Source organism: Medicago sativa, chromosome 6 (assembly GCF_051527215.1).
Source record: "Medicago sativa cultivar Bolivia chromosome 6, Bolivia_mono, whole genome shotgun sequence".
Classification (NCBI taxonomy): domain Eukaryota; kingdom Viridiplantae; phylum Streptophyta; class Magnoliopsida; order Fabales; family Fabaceae; genus Medicago; species Medicago sativa.
The window spans coordinates 31,941,109-31,962,387 of NC_140754.1; the positions used below are offsets into that span (position 1 = coordinate 31,941,109).

At 37.0% G+C, this 21,279-nt stretch overlaps 1 protein-coding gene and 1 pseudogene across 1 annotated transcript; both read left to right on the forward strand.

Moving 5' to 3' along the window:
* Positions 1-342: 342 nt before the first annotated feature.
* Positions 343-2,271, forward strand: LOC146914554 (uncharacterized; annotated as a pseudogene).
* Positions 2,271-20,181, forward strand: LOC146914555 (uncharacterized). Its single transcript, XM_085721087.1, has 4 exons — positions 2,271-2,343; positions 2,485-3,343; positions 3,560-3,633; positions 20,081-20,181. The coding sequence occupies exons 1-4, from the start codon at positions 2,271-2,273 to the stop codon at positions 20,179-20,181; spliced, it is 1,107 nt and encodes a 368-aa protein (XP_085577213.1).
* Positions 20,182-21,279: the final 1,098 nt, after the last annotated feature.

Below are 21,279 nucleotides of genomic sequence, written 5' to 3' on the forward strand. Positions count from 1 at the left end.
TGCCCGATATTGCAGCTACGAGTCTGAGTCTGAGTCTGAGGAGGATCCTCCCACTTCCTATGCTTGAGGTTTTCTGTTTCCTGTTGTTGTTTCCAGTAGTTGTTTATGTTGTTTTACATTTCAAAGTCTACCCCTTGGCTTAGCATTTCAAAGGGGGTTATCTTGTAAGACCTTGTGATGTTTGCGTGTTTCGTCTGGTTATGATGGTTCAGTTGTTTAGTAATGTTTACAAATTTCTAATTTGTCTAAAACCCTTCGATAACACAAAAAGAGTCTTTTTTGCATATGCATTTACACATCTCATGCATCATATGCATTCATTGGTCACAAAAAACTTCCCTTGCGCTCATTGCCTCCTGGTTTTTCCGCCGCAGTCTGAAAGGTGGCTCGTGCTCGTAAGGTTTACCAACCAGCTAGAATTCATCAGACAAGATTGTACAAGAGAAGAAACATGGCTAACTTTGAAGAAGAAAATGCTCAGCTCCGTGCCGAATTGGCTGCTATGAAAGAAGACTTGGCTAAGGCTCATGACACTATGTCTACTCTGATGGCTGCACAAGAACAACCGGTCACGTCTATTCCAGCTTCTGCTGAAGGGATTCCATCTATCCCACTGTCTACTGTGGCTTCTGATGCTCGTTTTGTTATGCCCAATGGGTGTCCCTATGAACTATCAGCTTTCTATGCTCCTAACACTGCAGCCGGTATTTCTGGTATTGCCAACCAAGGACAGATTCCTACAACAACTCTTGCTCCTACAAATACCTCTATGCCTCAAGTAACTACTGTTGTTACCAATCTTGTTGTACACATTGTGCCTCAGGTAATCGATGTTGACACTCCACGCGGACAGGACCCTGTGGTGGAGGCTATGAGAGAACAGTTAAGAGAGCTAGCTGGAGAGCTCTGTGAGGTCAAAGCCAGCCGTGGGAACGGTGTTTCTGCTAAGGCTCGTGATCTATGCCTGGTATCCCGATTTGAGGTTCCTAAGAAGTTCAAAGTGCCAGATTTTGACAAATACAATGGATCTTCTTGTCCACATAGCCATGTCATTCGGTATGTCCGGAAGATGGCCAACTATGCAGATAATGATGCACTAATGATCCACTGCTTCCAGGACAGCCTGGCAGAAGATGCGGCAGACTGGTACACTGGTTTGAGTAAAGACAATATCCATACTTTTGAGGAACTCGCTGCTGCTTTTGAAAATCATTATGAGTTTAACACCCGCTTGAAGCCGAATAGAGATTCTCTTAAGTCTTTGTCTCAGAAGTCAGATGAAACCTTCCGTGAATATGCTCAGAGATGGAGAGGGGCAGCTGCCCGGGTTTCTCCTCGGCTCGATGAGGAAGAACTGACACAGACATTCTTGAAAACTTTGAAGAAAGAATATGTTGAAAGAATGATAGTCTCTGCACCAAATAATTTCTCCGACATGGTTACTATGGGAACTCGTCTAGAGGAGGCTGTCAGAGAAGGCATCGTCGTTCTGAAAAAGGTGAGTCCTCAGCTAGTGCGCCAAAGAAGTATGGTAATGGCCACCATAAGAAGAAAGAATCCGAGGTAGGGATGGTGTCCGGTAACCAGTCTACAGCTGCTGTCGCTCCTATTAACGCTGCTCAGTTACCCCTACCCTACCAATACATGCAGTACTCTCAACATCCTTTCTTCCCACCATTCTACCAGCAATATCCTCTGCCACCGAGTCAACCACCAGTACCCGTTAATGCCATTGCTCAGCAGGTACAACAGTAGCCTCCTGCTCAACAGCAACCTCCGCAACAACAAGGCCCTCGGCCCCGGCCTTATTTTCCACCAATACCAATGCGGTATGCTGATCTGCTCCCCACTCTACTTGCTAAAGGACACTGCGTCACCAGACCAGGCAAGCCTCCACCTACGCCATTGCCTCCCAGGTTCCGACAGGATCTCAGATGTGAATTCCATCATGGTGCTCAGGGCCACGATGTTGAAGGGTGTTATGCTTTGAAGTACGTTGTAAAGGATCTAATAGACAGAGGACGATTGACTTTTGAAAATAGTGTTCCACACGTTCTTGACAATCCACTTCCAGACCATGCAGCTGTTAACATGATTGAGGCGTTTGATAAAATTGAAAGATCTCGGGTTCCTCGAGAGGCTCCCACTTTAGATGTCTACATGTCAAGCTTTGCCAAGCTTCCTTGTTTAATCACGATCATGCATCCTGTTCGGAGTGTCTTCAGAATCCTATGGGTTGTTGTACTGTACAGGGTGATATACAGAGTCTAATGGATAACAAACACTTGATTGCCAGCGATGTTTGTGTGATTATGCCAGTATTTCATGATTCTCCAGCTAGGAGTGTGCCTCAGACAAGGAATGTTGAACCTTTGGTGATCAGGCTACCTGGCCCGGTGTCTTATGCCTCTACTAAAGCAATCCCTTACAAGTATGATGCGACTATGATTGAGAATGGGGTAGAAGTGCCCCTGGTATCCCCAGCTGCGGTTGGTAACATTGCTGAAGAAACTACAACTCTGAGAAGTGGAAGGGTCCGTCCACCCTTGTTCCAGAAGAAGGTCGTTACACCTGCTGCCACAGTAACTCCACCGGTTGCCCCTCCTGTCGACAAGAATGCCAGCCCATCGGGCCAGTCCATTGAAGAGTCTAATCTGGACGAGATTTTGAGGATCATTAAAAAGAGCGTTTATAAGATTGTAGACCAACTGCTGCAAACTCCGTCAAAAATATCCATCTTGTCTTTGCTCCTGAGCTCAGAGGCTCACAGAAAAGTGTTGATGAAAGTGCTGGAACAGGCCTATGTTGATCATGAAGTCTCCGTGGATCAGTTCGATGGGATAGTGGGTAACATTACTGCCTGTAATAACTTGTGGTTTGGTGACGATGAACTCCCCGAAGCAGGGAAATACCACAACTTAGCTTTGCACATCTCAGTGCACTGTAAGTCTGACATGATATCCAATGTATTGGTGGACACTGGATCGTCCTTAAATGCAATGCCTGAGTCTACACTGAGACAGTTGAGTCATGATGGAATTTCTCTAAGGGGAAGCAGCTATTTGGTTAAGGCTTTTGACGGATCTCGTAAAGATGTTTTTGGAGAAGTAGATCTGCCAATTACTATTGGTCCGGAGACGTTCCAGGTCACTTTCCAGATCATGGACATCAATCCCTCTTACAGTTGTCTCCTCGGAAGACCGTGGATTCACGATGCTGGGGCTGTAACTTCTACTCTGCATCAAAAGCTCAAGTTTGTGAGGAATGGTAAGCTCGTCACTGTACATGGTGAAGAAGCGTATCTGGTCAGCCAAGTGTCATCTTTCTCTTGTGTTGAAGCAGGGTCCGCTGAAGGGACGTCATTTCAAGGCTTGACTGTTGAAGGTGCGGAACCCCGGAGAGCTAGTGCTACTATGGCCTCATTGAAAGACGCCCAGAAAGCTGTTCAAGAAGGGCAAGCTGCCGGCTGGGGCAAAGTGATACAGATCCTGGAGAATAAGCGCAAAGAGGGCCTTGGGTTCTCCCCGACCTCAGGTGTTTCAACATGAACTTTCTACAGTGCTGGGTTTATCAATGCTATTACCGAAGACGCTGCTGAAAGTGGTTATGTGCCTGCGTTTGTTGTACCAGGAGGCACCGTGAGAAATTGGGAAGCCGTTGATATTCCTTTAGTCATGCATGCTTCCATGTAATGTGTCTTGTTGCTCATGCTTTTCTTTGTTTTCAAAATAACAATCCTTTCGCTCTGCCCAAGGCGAAAGTGAGGTCTTTGTAAGGGCATGTTTGTTTCGGCATTGCCGTTATCAATAAAAGTTGTCGTCTTTTTCGCGACTCTTTGTTTTTTTTTACTTTTTAGTGCTTTTTCTTGGAAATAATGGTAATGCCAGAAAAAACCAAAACATCTTTATTTTCTTATTAATTTCAAAAATCTGCATGAAAAAACCTTTTTCTAAAAATCATCCCAATCATATTATGCAGATTGAACCATAATAAACCCGTTGAACACAGTGACCCTACAGTTCCTCCAAATTTTGAATTCCCTGTATATGAAGCCGAAGATGAGGATGATGATGAAGAGATACCGTATGAGATCACGCGACTGCTTGAGCAAGAAAGAAGAGCCATTCAGCCTCACCAGGAAGAGATCGAGTTCGTCAATCTGGGCACTGAAGAGAATGTTTTATCTTGGTTTTCGGGTGTCAAACATTGATTACGTTTGAACCTTTTTAAACCGGTGATATCTTATTTTTTCTTGGGAAGGGAAAAAGTAAGCAAAACCCTTGAGAATCGAGGTCCGGGAGTTGTTTTCGCTACGGGAAGGTGTTAGGCACCCATAACGACTATAGTATCCTATAGGAACCGTCTTTAATTTCTACGCGCGCGCTTTATTTTTAAATGCTATTTTGAAAAGTATTTATTTAAACCTAAGGGTATTCTAAGTGAAGAATTGGAGAGAGAAGATTGTGTTTGAATTTTTATTTTAGTTGAATTGAAGGAATTTTGTTCCTTGCCTACGTACCCGATTAAGGGATCAAATCCACCGTAGTTCTCTCTCAAAAATGTTTTTGTTTTTTGTTGGTTGATTTTAAGTTTGAAAATGGATCTTGAAGAATAGAAAGAGGCCTCAAGGGCATGAGATTGGGAAATTGTGAGGTTGAATTAGTCATTTGCAAAATATGGTCAAAGTATGATTATTTTTTCATTAAGATTTGATTAAGAAAATAAAAGGGGAAATTCAATGGGGTTTTGACCCCAAGGTTTATTATGAAAAATGTTTGAGTGAAGTTTATTCAAGTTTTTTTGGAAAATGATTTTTCTAAGTATAAAGCCTAAACATACATCTAAACATACAATCCTAAACATACATCTAAACATGCATATTCTAGCTATATAGTGATGTGTGTGCATGTGTCGGTGCTTGTGTCGGTGTACATCATTAGAGTCCATTGTCCTTTACATCATACCCTAGATACATTCTATGGCCTCTTTGCCAAGAAAATTAAAAGTGCATGAAGGGAAAATATTACAAAAAAAACTCCTAAGCGTTTACATTCTAACTTTGGTACAAATTAAATTGCATGAAAGAAATAGAGATGAATATGGGATGCAACGGAGATGCTTATGAAATGATGAAACATGAAATGAAAGGAGTTAGTAGCACATGACAATATCAAAGGAAATAAAGCAAGAGGAATACTAGAATATAAAGGATGGAAAATAAAGGCAACATGAGTGCAAATATGTCTAAAATTTATTCATAGAATGCAAGAACCATATGACCTATAATGCTCACATTCCAATGCATTTTTAAAGGTTTAGAAACAAGTCTTGGAATTGGAATTAAGGCAACATGAGTTACTTGGCATTTTTTAGAACAAATTTTAGGCATATTTACATTATTTAACTACTCAATGACTTGTAAGCTAAGTAACCTACCAAGATTCACAATTATGCAACAAAATTAAACACAAACAGTGGCTAAACTCTATGAAGTCAAGAGACATTGGTCACTAATATTCATCAAGCAATTTGGATTAAGATCAAACAATTTTTCATTTATTTTTAGCACAAAATATGACAAAAATAGCAAGAAAATTAACACCTTATTTTTTTTAACCATTTTTAACATGTGAAAATCATCACAAAATGCTACAAAACTAACAAGAAACCTATATGAATTTTTGGAAATTTTTAAAGGTTTTTTAAGCTAAAAAAAATTACAAGAAAATTGCTAATTCTTGGTAAAAATAAGGAAAAAAAATGCTATGCATATCCTTTGTCAATTTTATCATGTAAAAATGTCATGAAAACACCAAGAATATCATCAAGAGCCTATGGAAATTTATTTGGAGTTTCTTAAAGGAATTTTAACATGCAGAAGGTGTAAAAAACATGCAACATGGTGCAAATAGCGAGAAAAAGGGTAGAAAAACGAAATTCAGTAACAGAGACCCAGGCCCATGGTCTTTGATGGATCCTGGATCATCCATTGGCTTTACAGCCTTTAGATTGATCCAGGTCCAATTTTGACCAAGATCCAAGGGCTGAAGACGCACAAAGCAAAGTGGATCAAATCAAGCACGCATCAGGACCATACAACTCACAACAAGACAGATCTAACGGTCTAAACATGAAGGAGCACAGAACGAACACAACACGCGCGCGCGTGGGATCAAAGGCATGATATATAAGCAGTTTGCAGAGAGAGAGAGACATAACACACATATACTTCTCTCTCTAACATAAGTTAGAGAGAGAAGCTCTGCAACAACGAGTCTTCTTCTCCGATCTTCTTCCGGCGAGTTCAAACATGCCGGTACGGTGGTCCGCCGGTGGCGCCGCCGTACCGGTGGAATTTTTCAAAACTTTTTACATCCTTGAACTCGTCTTCTCTTCCTCTTCACGGTTTTGAAACTATTTTTCGCAAAGAAGGTTTAGATCGGAGTAGATCTAGGTTCGAATCCTATAGTTCTTCAGATTTTCAAAGATTTTCGAAACACCTTGAACTGAAACCCTAAACTACACTACTTTTCTCACTGATAACGATTATACACTTGAATTTGCGAAATAAACGGTGGATCTTCACAGACTGCATTTCTAGGGTTTCGGTTTCAAATCTTTTCGAATCTTTTTGGGCATTCTGCTTTGATTCACCGTTTATACATGCTTATAAGCCTTCGATGATGATTTGAAATCAAAACGAGAAGGTTTTTGAGAGTTTACCTGGAGATTCAAGCGATGATGTGACGAGGATCTTCGTGAATATTTCCTTTGAGCTTCTGGTGAACGATTTGTTGAACTGAATCAATGAACTTCCTCTTCTCTCTCTCTGATTCGAATCTTCTTTGTTCCTTCTTCTTCTCTCCCAAACTTCTCTGTGATCGTGCAATTCGTCAATCCAATGGCGAAATTGCGCTGGAATTGCAGAGTTGATGGATTCGATGATGATGATTTCGTAAGAAATCTCTGAGAACTTGCTTCAAACTTGTTGAAATCGTTGGATTCTGTTGTGTGTTGAATTCGTTATTCTTGCGAAATCTGAGGAAAATTAGCGTGAATTTGTGAAATTTTGACCTGGAATTCGATGTGAATTGATGATTTGGTGTTAGATTGGCACTGGTTTGATACGAATTTCTGAGATTCTGGACAGTTAGGGTTTTGAGATGATGAACTTGTTCATCATTGTTCTTGAGATTTTCAGAGTTTGTTACGGTTTTGATTTGTTTTGGATGGAGAGAGAAATTGGGATGTGTTGGTGATTTTTTTTGCTGAGTTGTTAGCATCTGAATGGAATGGCAATGATTGGAGCCTTTTATAGGCTGCCATGTGTAGCTTCTGGACCAATATGGACATGACATGTGGCACTGGACTTAACAGACTGGACCAATGGAAAAAAGACACGTGGCACTGGACTTTAACAAATTTTGGACCAAATTGCAAATAACCAAAAATAAAGGACTGAAATGCAAAAAATGACAAAAAAACAAGACTTTAAAAGTAATTAATAATAAAATTGGTAAAAACGTAATTTGGAAATAAACGTAAAGTGAAACGATTAAAATTTGACAAAACGGACTAAAACGAACCAATGGCCTAAATGAGGTACTTTAAAGTACCTCTCTGCCGAAATTTCGTGTGAAATGACCAAAATGCCCCCTGGGGGTTAAAACGACTAAAAATGACTCAGATGCAAATTTAAAATGGATTTTTAGCAGGAAAATGAAGCAAGAGCTCATACAAACAAAGTTAAAAGACTCAGAGACAATTTTTAGGATTAAAGCAGTGACTTGACACTTGAAATGACTAAAATGCCCCTAGGGGCAAAACTGACTCAAAATGACTTCGAATGCAAATTTTGAACTGGATTTTGACATAGAATGAAACAAAGACTTATTCAACCTATTTGAAAGGAGTTAAACAAATTTTTGAAAGACTGAGAGAAGTTTGACATAGGAAATGACTAAAATACCCTTGCATGTGAATTTTGCAAATAACATTGAAATAAAATGCAGAGAAAGATGCAATTGATCAGAGACAGTTCAAATGACTTATAATGCAAGAAAAGAGAAATTGACTAGTATTTTTAGGTCCAAAATTAGGGTATAACAGCTGCCCCTATTTAAGTTTCTTTGTCCGGAGAGTCAAGAGACGAAGTCTTAGAGTTGACGGGACGAAGATACTTAAATATTAACATTTGCACTGTTTTTGGACATAAAAATACGCTTTCAGAGTTTCAAAGATATGAATGCCATGCAAGACTTTGATTATGAATGCAAGACAAACAACTGGAGTCTATGGAACCTGTCATGTCACTGGGGATTCAAGTGGACATTGACAGGGTAGACAAACCAGGGAGTAGAAAATAGGATACAAGTTGTTCTTTGGGTCGAACTGGCCACTTGACCAAGGAATACAAAACAAGAGATGGGTGCAAGCTGTTCTTGGGATTGAACTTGGCACTTGACCAGAAACATAGACATATAGGCAGATACGAGCTGTTCTTTGGATCGAACTTGACACTTGATTGAAGATACAAACAGATAGGCAAACACAAACTGTTCTTTGGATTGAACTGGCCGTTTGGCTGGAGATATAGACAAAAGGGTTGATACAAGCCGTTCTTTGGATCGAACTTGCTTGTTGGATTATCACCACATCATGTGGGAGAGTGCAGACTGTTCTCTTAGATCGAACTTGTCGTTTGACCGATAACAAAGCATAAGCTGGGTACAAACTGTTCTTCAGATTGAACTTGCCGTCTGACTGATAACAAAGCATGAGCTGGGTACAAACTGTTCTTCAAATCGAACTTGCCGTTTTTCCAGAAGCATAGGTATATAGGCAGGTACAAGTGGTTCTTTTTTGGATTGAACCTGGCACTTGACCAGTAACAAGGTACAAATTGAAAGTCTGGTTTTAACAAGATACCAATTGAGGGTAAATTGTTGTTGACTTGATTTGTAAATAGACATGACCATTTTTGTTGGCCCAAGAGTAAATTGAGAGTGGATTGACATTGATTTGAGTTGAATTGACATTGAAAGTTGAGATTGAACAGAGATATAGACATAGACATTGGATTGAGAGTTGAAATTGAAATTGACATTGACATTGACATTGACATTGGCTTGGCAATTGAAATTGACATTGACATTGACATTGACGTTGACATTTGACATTGACATTTGGCATTGGATATTGACATTGGATATTGACATTGACATTGGAGTTTGAGAGTTGAGATTGCATCGAATTTGACAGTTGAAATTGAAATTGACAGTTGGAATTGAAATTGAAATTGATAGACCCGCTCATGTGTTTACCATTGAAAAAGTACCTAGTCAGACTGATGAAGACGTGAATAATGGAAAACCTTGGTATTATAACATCAAGCAGTACTTGCAGAATCATGAATATCCACCTGGTGCTTCCAATAGGGATAAAAAGACCTTGAGGAGATGGGCTAGTAGATTCCTTCTGGACGGAGAAATCCTATACAAGAGGAACTATGATATGGTTTTGTTGAGATGTGTTGATGAACAAGAAGCTGAGAAATTAATGCATGATGTACATGACGGTACTTTTGGGACCCATGCTACGGGTCACACTATGTCAAGAAAACTATTAAGAGCCGGCTATTACTGGATGACTATGGAGCGTGACTGCTACAAACATGCCAAGAGATGCCACAAATGTCAAATCTATGCTGACAAGATTCATGTGCCTCCTCATGCCCTCAATGTTATCTCTTCCCCATGGCCTTTCTCTATGTGGGGCATCGACATGATCGGAAGAATTGAACCAAAAGCTTCCAATGGTCATCGTTTCATTTTAGTGGCAATTGACTATTTCACCAAGTGGGTTGAAGCTGCTTCCTATGCTAATGTGACCAAGCAAGTGGTAGTGAAGTTTATCAAGAATAACATCATCTGCCAATACGGTGTTCCCAGCAAGATCATCACTGACAATGGTTCCAATCTGAACAATAACATGATGCAAGCTTTATGTGAAGAATTCAAGATTGAACATCACAACTCTTCTCCTTATAGACCTCAGATGAATGGTGCAGTTGAGGCCGCTAACAAGAACATCAAGAAGATTGTTCAGAAGATGGTCACTACTTACAAAGACTGGCATGAGATGCTACCTTTTGCCTTGCATGGTTACCGTACTACAGTGCGCAGTTCAACCGGGGCAACACCTTTTTCTCTGGTATATGGTATGGAAGCAGTTCTCCCTCTGGAAGTAGAGATTCCGTCTCTTCGAGTGATCATGGAAGCAAAATTAACTAAGGCTGAATGGTGTCAAAGTCGGTATGATCAGTTGAATTTGATTGAAGAGAAACGCATGGATGCTATGGCTCATGGACAGTTGTATCAAGTGCGAATAAAGAATGCTTTTGACAAGAAAGTCCGGCCTCGTGAATTCAAGGAAGGCGAACTTGTATTGAAAAGAAGGATAAGTCAGCAACCCGACCCAAGGGGCAAGTGGACACCTAACTATGAAGGTCCTTATGTTGTCAAGAAGGCTTTCTCTGGTGGTGCTTTGATCCTTACACACATGGATGGTGTTGAACTTCCGAATCCTGTAAATGCTGATATAGTCAAGAAATACTTCGTCTAAAAATATGAAAAGAACATCGTGGTAGGTCGAAAACCCGAAAGGGCGGCCTAGGCAAAAATGCGCTTCCCGGTGGATCGAAAACCCAAAAGGGCGGTCCAGGCAAAAGTTAGGGACAAAAAATGAATATGAAAAAGCTCGCTGAGATTGTACGCAACTCAGGAAAAATTAGCGTCTCGATGAGCCGAAAACCCGATAGAGCGGTTCATGCAAAAATGAGATTGATATGAAAGACAAGTAACTATATCTGGCAAATCACCATCACCCCTTGGGGCATCTGCAACTGTCAATGATCGTCTTCATCAGAAGCTTTTATACTTGTGAATTCAAAATTTCTATGAAATGTAGTGGCCATCGTGTTCAATGTACCACCAACCGATAAAATTACCATTTTCCAAGCTTTGTAAATCCGTGGAGTTATGCCTTTGGCTGACTTTCACTCTTCTACATCAATTTGAGCCTGTGCTTTTGTTTGAAATTCTATTTTCTTCCTATTTTCAACGCTATATACAAAATATTTTCTTTCTATTTGATAATCTCAATGTCTAAAACAAACATCTTTGAAAATTGAAAAACCTTTTTCTGTCTATTTTGAAAGCAAACCTGAGCAATAGGGTACATTCCAGTGAAACATGCATGAATAAATGTGTATCAATGTCCATTTCAATACATGTTACAAACAGGTTGTTCCCCAGGATGATCTGTGGTCAATGGCAAGAATGAAAAAACAGAATGGAAATGAAAAAATGAAAATGCAAATGAAAAGCTCGCTAAGTTGAAACCCGAAAGGGCGGCTTAGGCAAAAATGAGCACCCTGCTGATTGACAACCTATGAAGGCAATTCAGGCAAAAATGGGGCAATGAAAAGAATTTATTCCCGGTGAATCGAAAACCCGAAAGGGCGGTTCTGGCAAAAATGGGATTGAAAAATGAAAGAATGAAAGAATGAAAAATGATATGAAAAGCATTGACCACAGATGCGAACATCCAATGTTTACCCAACACTGACACGCCTAGCAATGGCGACCTGTATCAAAGAATCTTCCAAGGTTCCCTCTTCTGCAAGTTTTGTGTATGTGAAGTGATATGTTGCCCTCAGCCATGGTTTCGATACGTCTCTCAAACGACGGTCTCTCCAAAGAGGATTCCTGTGTGTATATGTTATGGCACGAGCCACCACGTGCCCAATCTTCCAATGTTTTGTCTGTCTCTGTGAAACTTCTCTGCCAAATTGTAAACCAATCATGCATTTCCAAGCATTCATACATGCATAATCATGCATTCTATGTGCTCATGCATTTGTAAAATTGTTATACCATACATACATGTTGCATTTTCTATCTCAACTTTCAATTCAATTCAATACCTATGTCTCTTTCAATCTCAAATTTTCAATTCAACGTCTCTGTTAATGCCTCTATTAATGTCTCCGTTAAAGTCTCTGTTTATGTCTATGAAAACTCCTGTGAAAATTCTGTGAGCCAACGTTACTTGGCCATGTTTCTACCTGCAAGTTTGATGTCTATGTTAAAATCTCTGTGAAAATTTCTTCTGGGCCAACGATAATGGTCATGGCTATCTTCAAGTCAAGTCAATATCGATCTACTCTCAATTTGTATCAATTTGTATCTTGCTATATGTTGTGTCATTGGTCAAGTGGCTAGTTCGATCCAAAGAACAGCTTGTACCTGCTTATATGCCTGTGTTTTCGGTCAAACGACAAGTTCGATCCAAAGAACAGTTTGTACCCTGCTTATGTTTTGTTATCGGTTAAACAGCAAGTTCGATCCAAAGAATAGTTTGCACCTGCCTGCATGTTGTGATATTGATCAAGTAGCAAGTTCGATCCAAAGAACAGCTTGTGTCTGCCTTTTGCCTATGTTATTGATCAAGTAGCAAGTTCGATCCAAAGAACAACTTATATCTGCCTATATGTCTATGTTTCCGGACAAGTGACAAGTTCGATTCAAAGAACAGCTTGTACCTGTCTTGTACTTCTATTCCCAGTCAAGTGACAAGTTCGATCCGAAGAAAAGCTTGTACCTATCTTGTACTTCTGTCCCCAGTCAAGTAGCAAGTTCGATCCAAAGAACATCTTGTACCCATCTTTTGTTTGTATTACTTGGTCAAGTGGCTAGTTCGCTCCAAAGAACAGCTTGTACCTACCTTTTGTCCCCTGGTTTGTCTACCTTGTCAATGTCTACTTAGATCCCCAGTGATATGACATGCTCTGTAGACTCCGGTCGTTTGTCTTGCATTCATAATCAAAATGTTGCATGGCATTCATGTCTTTGAAAATGTAAGAGTGTATTTTTATGTCCAAAAACAGTGCAAATGTTAATATTTAAGTATCTTCGTCCCGTCAAATCAAAGACTTCGTCTCTTGACCCTCCGGACAAAGAAACTTAAATAGGGGCAGCTGTCATACCCTAATTTTGGACCTAAAAATACTTGTTCAAAATATGTTTCCATCTTTGATATGTGTCTATTACCCTTGAGAGGTTGCCACTTTGCTATTGTTTTGCCCTGATAGGTTACCATGCTTTATCTGCATATTTTTTTTGTCTTTGTTTTGAAAATATTTTCAACTGTATATTTGTCTGTGTTTTCTTGCATTTAAAGCCATCCAAAAGGGTTTTCTTGCATTTCAAGTCATTTGAATTTGTCTCTGATCAATTGCATATTCCTCTGCATTTTATTTCAAGTTTATTTGCAAAAATCATGGAAAAGGGCATTTTAGTCATTTCCTGCATTCAAACTCACTTTAATCTCTGAAAATTGTCTCTGAGTCTTTTCAATTGGTTTGTATAAACCTTTGTTTCAATTCCATGTTAAAATCCATTTCAAAAATTGCATTTGAGTCATTTTGAGTCAGTTCAGTCCCTAGGGTCATTTTGGTCATTTCACATGAAATTTTGACAGAGAGAGGTTACTTCGAAGTACCTCATTTGTGTAGTTGGTTCATTTTAGTCCTTTTTTGTGTTTTTTATTGATTTCACTTTACGTTATTTTCAATTTGCATTTTTTACCCAATTTTATTTTTAATTTGCATTTTAGTCCTTCAAAGTTTTAAAAATTGCATTTAAGTCCTTTTGGTTTTAAAAATTTCTTTTTTAGTCCTTTTTCTTAAATTGTAGAACAGTCCCTATTTGTGTCAAGTTTATTTTTTTAGTCTTTTTTTTTTTCAAATTGCAGTTTGGTCCTTGTATTTGTCCTTTTTGCAGAAAAGTCCCAAAGTTCCAAAAATTGCAGAGAGGCCCCTAAGGCAAGAAACTCAGGAATGCCGAGTTAGTTACAGTCCAGGAGCACGTGGCAGCAATCTATTGGCTATCAAATCCAAGTGTCAGCTATATAAGAGCCCAGTCATCACATTCCCCATTGAGATTTCAACAACTCAGCAAAAATCACAGAAACAGAAAGGGAATTTCTCTCTCTTGGCAGTTACGATCAAAATCCCAAAAAACTCAAGAACACCAAGAACACTATCAAACCCTAGAATTCCAGAAAGTCAAATTCATCATCAATTCGAATCTCCAGTGAAATCAGAAGAATCAGAAGCAGTTACGAAGTTCTCCAGTGAAATCTTTGTTCGAATCTCCGATTAAGACAGATAACATCACAAACCTTCTTTTCTTTTCGTTCAAAACATCAACGAAGGCGCGTGAGTGTGTCTAATCAACGAAACGATGTAGATCGGTGAACTTCGAGAAGGTTTCTTTCGAAAAAGTTTTAAGATCTAAAAAAAAATTTGAAAACCGTAAAGTTTTTCTCCGATCCACAACGTTTCAGTGCTTGCATGTGATTTCTGGCTTTGGATTTGTGTTTAGGAGGAAAAATAGAATAGATTAGGGTTTGTTTTGTTTAAATCGGTGAAAGTTTCAACCTCGCCGGTATCTGGAAGTGACGGTGGTTTGGATGAAGATTCTGGCGGAATCATGAAGATTCCGACCGATCTTCATCTTCTCCGGCCTGTTATTTCCAGAAACCGTCGAGAAAGAGAGAGAGTTGCAGAGCTTCTCTCACTAGGAGAGAAGTTAGAGAGAGAAAGAAGAAGAGGAAATGAACTGGACCGGTAGACCATTCCTTTTATAAACCTTTGAACCGGTCTGGTTCATTTCCGGTTTACTCTTCCTTCGTTCTCCACCTTTAGATCTAGGTTTAGATGGAGCTGGATCAATCCAACGCTCCTGATGCGTTTGGATAGTCCAGATCCATCAAGGATCTTGGGCTTGGGCTTCTTTGTGCTGGATTTCGTCTTCTTGCTATATTTTTGCTATTTCAACACTGTTTCTTGTTAATTACACCCCTGTTTGCCTCAAAATGCATGATAAAATTCCTAAAAAAAATTTGTTCAATACTTTCTTGTTATTTTCAATAAATTTTGATGTGTTTTACATATTAATCTTGATAAAAATGCATGAAAATAATTTGTCCTTTGTTAATTCATTTCTTTTTGTTAAAAAAAATTCTTGTTAAAAATTTCTAAAAAAAAATCTTGTGAACTTTCTTGCAACTATTTTTGATACTTAAATTGGTTTCTCATAATATTTTTGGTATGTTAAAAATGGATAAAAACATAGGTGATTTTGTTTGTGTTTTTTGGTGCTTTTTGTCAATATTTGTGAAGTTTTTTTGTATGATTTGATTCCAATGTTTTGTCTCATGATGATTGATACCTGATGAACACATTTTGTGACATGTTTGTCTTTAGCTTAGTGTATTTGGTACTGTTTGTGATGTATGGTATTGGTTTCTTGTTTTACATGTCATGTAAATAATTGTTTGTGAAAATAGAGTGCCAAGTGTATCTAAAATGTATCATAATTTTTGGCTTGAATATGTTCTTGTAATCCTCACATTATTGCTGTAATAAAACCTTTGAGAATAGTCATGATATGAGGATTATAAGTCATACACTTGTTTGGACATTGTGATAAATTTTAGGTATATTTTGCCACCTTTACGTTAAGAGTTTTGTTACTTTTTTGTCAAGTTTTTGCTACTTTGTTTAGTGTTCCTTTTGCTTATAATTTCTATCCTATTGTACCTTATGCTACTAACCCTTTCATTTCATGTTTCATTCATCCATAAGCATCTCATCCTCCATCTTATGTTCTTAGCTTTTATTTCTTGCACTTTAAATTTTGCCAAGACTTAGCATGTAAAAACTTAGGGATTTTGTAATTCTCTTTATGCTTTTAAATTCTTGCAAGACCATAGCATGTAAACTAGGGCATATGTAAAGGACAATGGACTCTAATGATGTACACCGACACAAGCACCGACACATGCACACACATCACATGGATACTTTAGATGTATGTTTAGGGAATGTATGCTTTAGATGTATGCTTAGGAATCACAATACTTAGAAAAATTCTCTTTTCCAAAAAACATGAACAACTTCACTCAAATAATTTTCCAAAGAAACCTCGGGATCAAAATCCCATTGAATTTTCCCTTTATTTTCTTAAACAAAAACCTTAATAAACCTTAATCATACTTAGACTTCTTTTTGCAAAAATAACTAATTCCACCTCACATTTTCCAAATCTTATGCCCTTGAGGCCTCTCTATCTTATTCTTCAAAATTCTATTTTCAAAATTAAAATCAACCAACAAAAACAAAAACATTTTTTTGGAAGAGAACTACATGGATTTTGATCCCTTAAAAGGGTATGTAGGCAAGAAGTCAAAACTTCTCCAAGTCCAATAAAACAAAAATTCAAACACATTCTTCTCCCTCCAATTCATGACTTAGCAAACCCTTAGGTGTAAATAACATTTTTCAAATAGCATTTAAAAACAAAGCGCGTGTGTAGAAAGTAAAGACGGCTCCTATAGGATACTATAGTTGCTATAGGTGCCTAACACCTTCCTATAGCAAAACCAACTCCCGAACCTCGATTCTCAAGGGTTTTTCTTATTTTTCCCTTCCCAAGAAAAAATGAGATATCAAAGGTTCAAAAGGTTCAAACTTAATCAATGTTTGACATCCGAAAAACCAAGATAAAACAATAACCAAGCCTAAACAACATCTAATTCTATCATAATTTCCAATTTTCATACCTAACCTAAACCTAACCTAAACCCTAAACATTTTGCTAAAATTATGAAAACTAACAACCTAAACAGCCTACATTACATGTAAATAGGAAGAAAGTTACTTACTTGTGTAATTACTTGAAGAAATTTGCTTCTAATCCGTGCAATTGAATGTGGGGTGAGGTTGGGTTTGTGTTGGTTTGAATATGCTGTCTGTGTTGTTAACTTGCTGGAAGTTTTCTGCGTTCTTAACATACAGAACTCAGCGGTTGTTAACAACCGCTGGCGCTCAACGGTAGTTAACTACCGGCGTTTTTTCCAGCGGCAGTTAACAACCGCTGGGGGCATTAAGGTCATTTCCATGTGTCAATTGGAAGTATTCTATGTCAAAAAAGCAATTTTCTCTAACTTATCAGCATTTTGTGAATTGGTCATAGTAAGGGAATTCTGTGTTAAGGGAACGAATGGTAAAGAAAATTGAATTTCATGCAAAGGCAAAACTTAGAAGAGAAAGAATGTTTTCAACTCATAAAAAGAAATTCTACATCATTATGCTAATTATGGTTGGATATATAATTGAATGTTAAATAGTAAGTAATATGAAACAATAAAAAGGAAAAAGAAGATAAAAATCCTATAATCACTAGTGTTTTGAATATAATTAACGTGAAATGAATAGAAAACAAAGGATATTATTCAATTTAATATATTTATTTAGAATTTTAGTTTTTATTTTGAATATATGTACTTAACGAGTCATGATCCATTAACACTTAAGTGAAAGTCATTTAAGATTTTCTTCTCCCATGATGAAAATGATAAATTAATTTCTTCTCCAATCACTAAATAATGAGAAATGGATATTTTCATTTGCATGTATCATTGCTTGAGATCCAAACTTTAATAAAGACCTCGACTTTAATGAAACAAATAATGATGGTGTTGAATGACCTTTGATTGAATATTTTCAATGTTAGAGCTCGTCTGTAATATCGAGTGTTTAACAAGGAACGTTCAAATTTTTCTTCTTTTAATTAAATTAAATAAAAGTTTATTTTTTAATTTAAAATCTCAACCTTAAACAACTTTTTGACAACTTTCTCTCCGATACTCACATTATGGTCTTATTATCTCTCTTCCTTTTTATCACTCTATTATTGTTCACCAATCATAAAAGAGAAAAACAAAGTTGTTCATAAAAGTTTTACTAAAGAGTTGTACAATTATCGCTACTCTATATATTCATATTATCAAGAAATGATTTGAGATATATGATGATAGATGTGAGTCAAGAGAGAAATAGTTTTTGATAAGTGTGGGCCATGTTGTCAAAATGTCAACTATTGATACATTATACTACTAAAAAAAAGTGTTTCAAAAATTTTTGTTAGGGCACAAACCCACACATGTAACAACATGCATCCGTCCCTGGATGAAAACAAGCACAGTTAGAAAAATCAGTATCACAACAAAAGAACGACTTGGAAATTCTCCTGTCTTCGTGGCAATCACATGTCTAGTAATAAATAATTGTTAAGAACAAATGATTACTCGGAAATTAATGATTTTGAAAAATGATCATGGTCCTTTTTTTATTATTATTCTCGTGTATCACGGAAATTGGTCGGTTGTTACTTCCTCCGTTTCATTTTAATTTTCTTTCTGCTTTTTTTTTTTCTCAAAATAATTACCACTTTGAAAATAATTACCAACTCCCTTAGAGCACTTATAACAAGCCTTGTGCATATGACATGCATGCTCCTACTTGAGGAACAGTTGTAGACTTATGAACATATGTATGCGCTTATTTGGGATCCTAGTTGATTGTCAATATTTGAGTAGAGATCCTCACCATTACATAAAATAAATGGCAATCCATTATTATAGTTACAATTTAAGCATTGTTATAATTTTGTATCATTATGGATTTTCATTTTTGGGACCTATGAAAAAGGGAACTTCAATATGTAATGAACTTGTTACTTGTAAAGCTTGTAGGAAAATTACAGTAAAAAAAAAAAAAAAAAACAGAAGTCATGTTTTCTTTGATGAATGAGTTCCCAATGACTACTTTACAGAAATATCTATTACTGGTTTTCTTTTTGGTTTCATAGTAAATATATTTTGTTTATGATAATAAATATATGAATAGATTTATGATTTTATTTTGTTTATGATTATTTATATGTACAGAGGTTGGTCCTGACCAGAATCAAATACTTTCTGCCAAATACTTACAATTTGACTCCATTCAACACATTCTTCGTGTTCTTTCTTTCATTCCTGGGGTAAATCTTATTTACTGAACCATTTTCAGAGACACAAATAAGTCCTAATTAAGTAATAAAATAATTCACATTTTGATATTCTATATACGTAAAGAGAGTACAAGACTGCCAGCTAATTGGGTTCGAGAGTTAATATCCTGCAATACTATGAGAACTGTTATAAAGAGAGTACAAAAGGTATTTTTTACTTGTAGAATACTTCACAAAGAGAGTAAATTACAAAGAGTACAGAAGGTGTTGCAACTAAATTCAACAAGAGACTAGTACATAAGAGATAAATGACTTAACATCTTTCTAAACACTCAATTTCTCCAGGTGTCTTTTGCACGTCTGAATTGAATTGATTGTTTTGAGACACGTTAGGGCAAGGAGAAATCATCTTCCTAGAGTTACAATGCAAATAAATCACAAATCATTCGTAAAAGAGGAGAAACCATTTATATTCTTAGAGTAGGGCTTTAACTGTGTCCAAAATATTTCACCGCAACCTGATCATCCACAACCGACGCGCTTTCATTCCTGAAGATGCACAATGTTCTGCAGCCCCTGCTAGTATAAGCGTTAACCACTTATAACATATACATCTAGAATATAACTTTTTAACAAGTTGAAACTCGAAATACAAGATTAGCTAACGCATTTTCAGTGACATAACTTTTTAACATATATTGTTTCCACCATCAATATATATATATATATATATATATATATATGTATATGTATATATATATATATGTATATATATATATGTATGTATGTATGTATGTATGTATATGTGTGTGTGTGTGTGGATTTCAATGGAAATTAAATTATGTCCTTTAAACTCCTTCAAATTACTAAGAACACATTATTGTAGAAACTAAAAAAGAAGTGTTTGAATAAAAATTACGGTGAATAATTTGTATTTAATGGAAGCATATATGAGAGTTTTATTACCAGTTAATCTTTCAGCCATCTTCTGCATTGCACGTAAACATTATTACCGGTTGCAAACATAAAAAATGGTTAGGAAGGAAATATTTTCTTTTACGCTAACAGAATAGGTATTTATTGTTTTCCATTACTAATCTACATGCTATTTTGCAACTGCATATAAATATTAGGATATCTATATTTAACTTGTACAGGAGCAACGGATGACTGGATGTGTGATCTGTCACTGAATAGAGAAAAGGAAAATGACATTACTAAGGCAGCAATGGATGATGGCTGCTCTGGAGACGGTTAGAGGTTTTTATGCGGAAGGAAGTCCCCAAATACCTCGAGCCCGTGGTACCATATAAAAAAATGTGTTCTATTAATCGAATGAAAACAAGGCAGGATTACAACACTAATATATAGACATCCTATAGGGAGACACAGAGGCTATATACGTATATTCAGCACCCGGCAGCAATGCCTTCTACTGCCAGCTAACTTGGTATGAAAGTTAATATCCCGCGATAACTATTAGGCGGGTGTTTTTGTGAGATGGAAGTACAGGACCAACTGATTTTTTTTTTCGTCTCAGGAAGGTCATTGGAAAACATTGAATTTGAAAATTGAAATACTCAAAGATGTATTCATACCTGGGCTTTTCCAGTTGGTTTTAAAGAGTGTAAGAAGTTATATAATTCATGTTGTAAAAGTAATAAGAGATAGAGTTCAGAACTGCAAACACATGATGCGGTAGATTCATTACCTGAAGTCTGCACTTGAGTTTTAGATAAACCTTTGATAGTAATGACAGACAACGAAGGAACGAACTAGAAGTCGCATTTTCATTACCTGAAGTCTGTGTCATTTTAATAGAACTTATGGGAGGTGACTGTAATTTTCCTTATTTTTATCATTCTCGTATTTCTCTGCAATTACTCTGCTGTAAGTCTATATCAGTATTGTCAATTGTCATAAACTAACTATCTTAAGCTTTTAGGTGAAAGAAACATAAATAAATTTTTGTTGTATGTTCTTTGGGGTTGAAATGTGAACATAAATACATTTTAATTCCACCGGTCAATGTGCTGAAATTCCGTTAGACTGATACATTTTTTGAGCTCTGACTGATCTCAAGGAGGCCGTACTGAACTAAGTGTTCTATTAGGTTATGGATGATGGAGAACTAGCTGGAACAGAACTGAATGGAGAAAAAGAAAATCAGAATATATATGGCAGTAAAAAATTAAATTTTGGATCATTATTGATTGATTTTCCTTTAAAAGAACTACGATTTGTAGTTTACACACAAAGAGCAAACTATATCTACGCATTCTTATAATTCTCTATCATTATGGAATTTTCTTGACTTGAAGGTTAACCTATGAAACTGGAACTTCTGTATGGAAAA

Excerpts from the sequence above, each read along its gene's own strand:
- LOC146914555 (XM_085721087.1), top strand. The coding sequence starts at position 2,271 with ATGGATAACAAACACTTGATTGCCAGCGATGTTTGTGTGATTATGCCA. Across the intron at positions 2,344-2,484 it reads TCATGATTCTCCAGCTAGGA|CTGCGGTTGGTAACATTGCT; the intron begins GTGTGCCTCAGA and ends TGGTATCCCCAG. Across the intron at positions 3,344-3,559 it reads TTCTCTTGTGTTGAAGCAGG|TGCTGGGTTTATCAATGCTA; the intron begins GTCCGCTGAAGG and ends AACTTTCTACAG.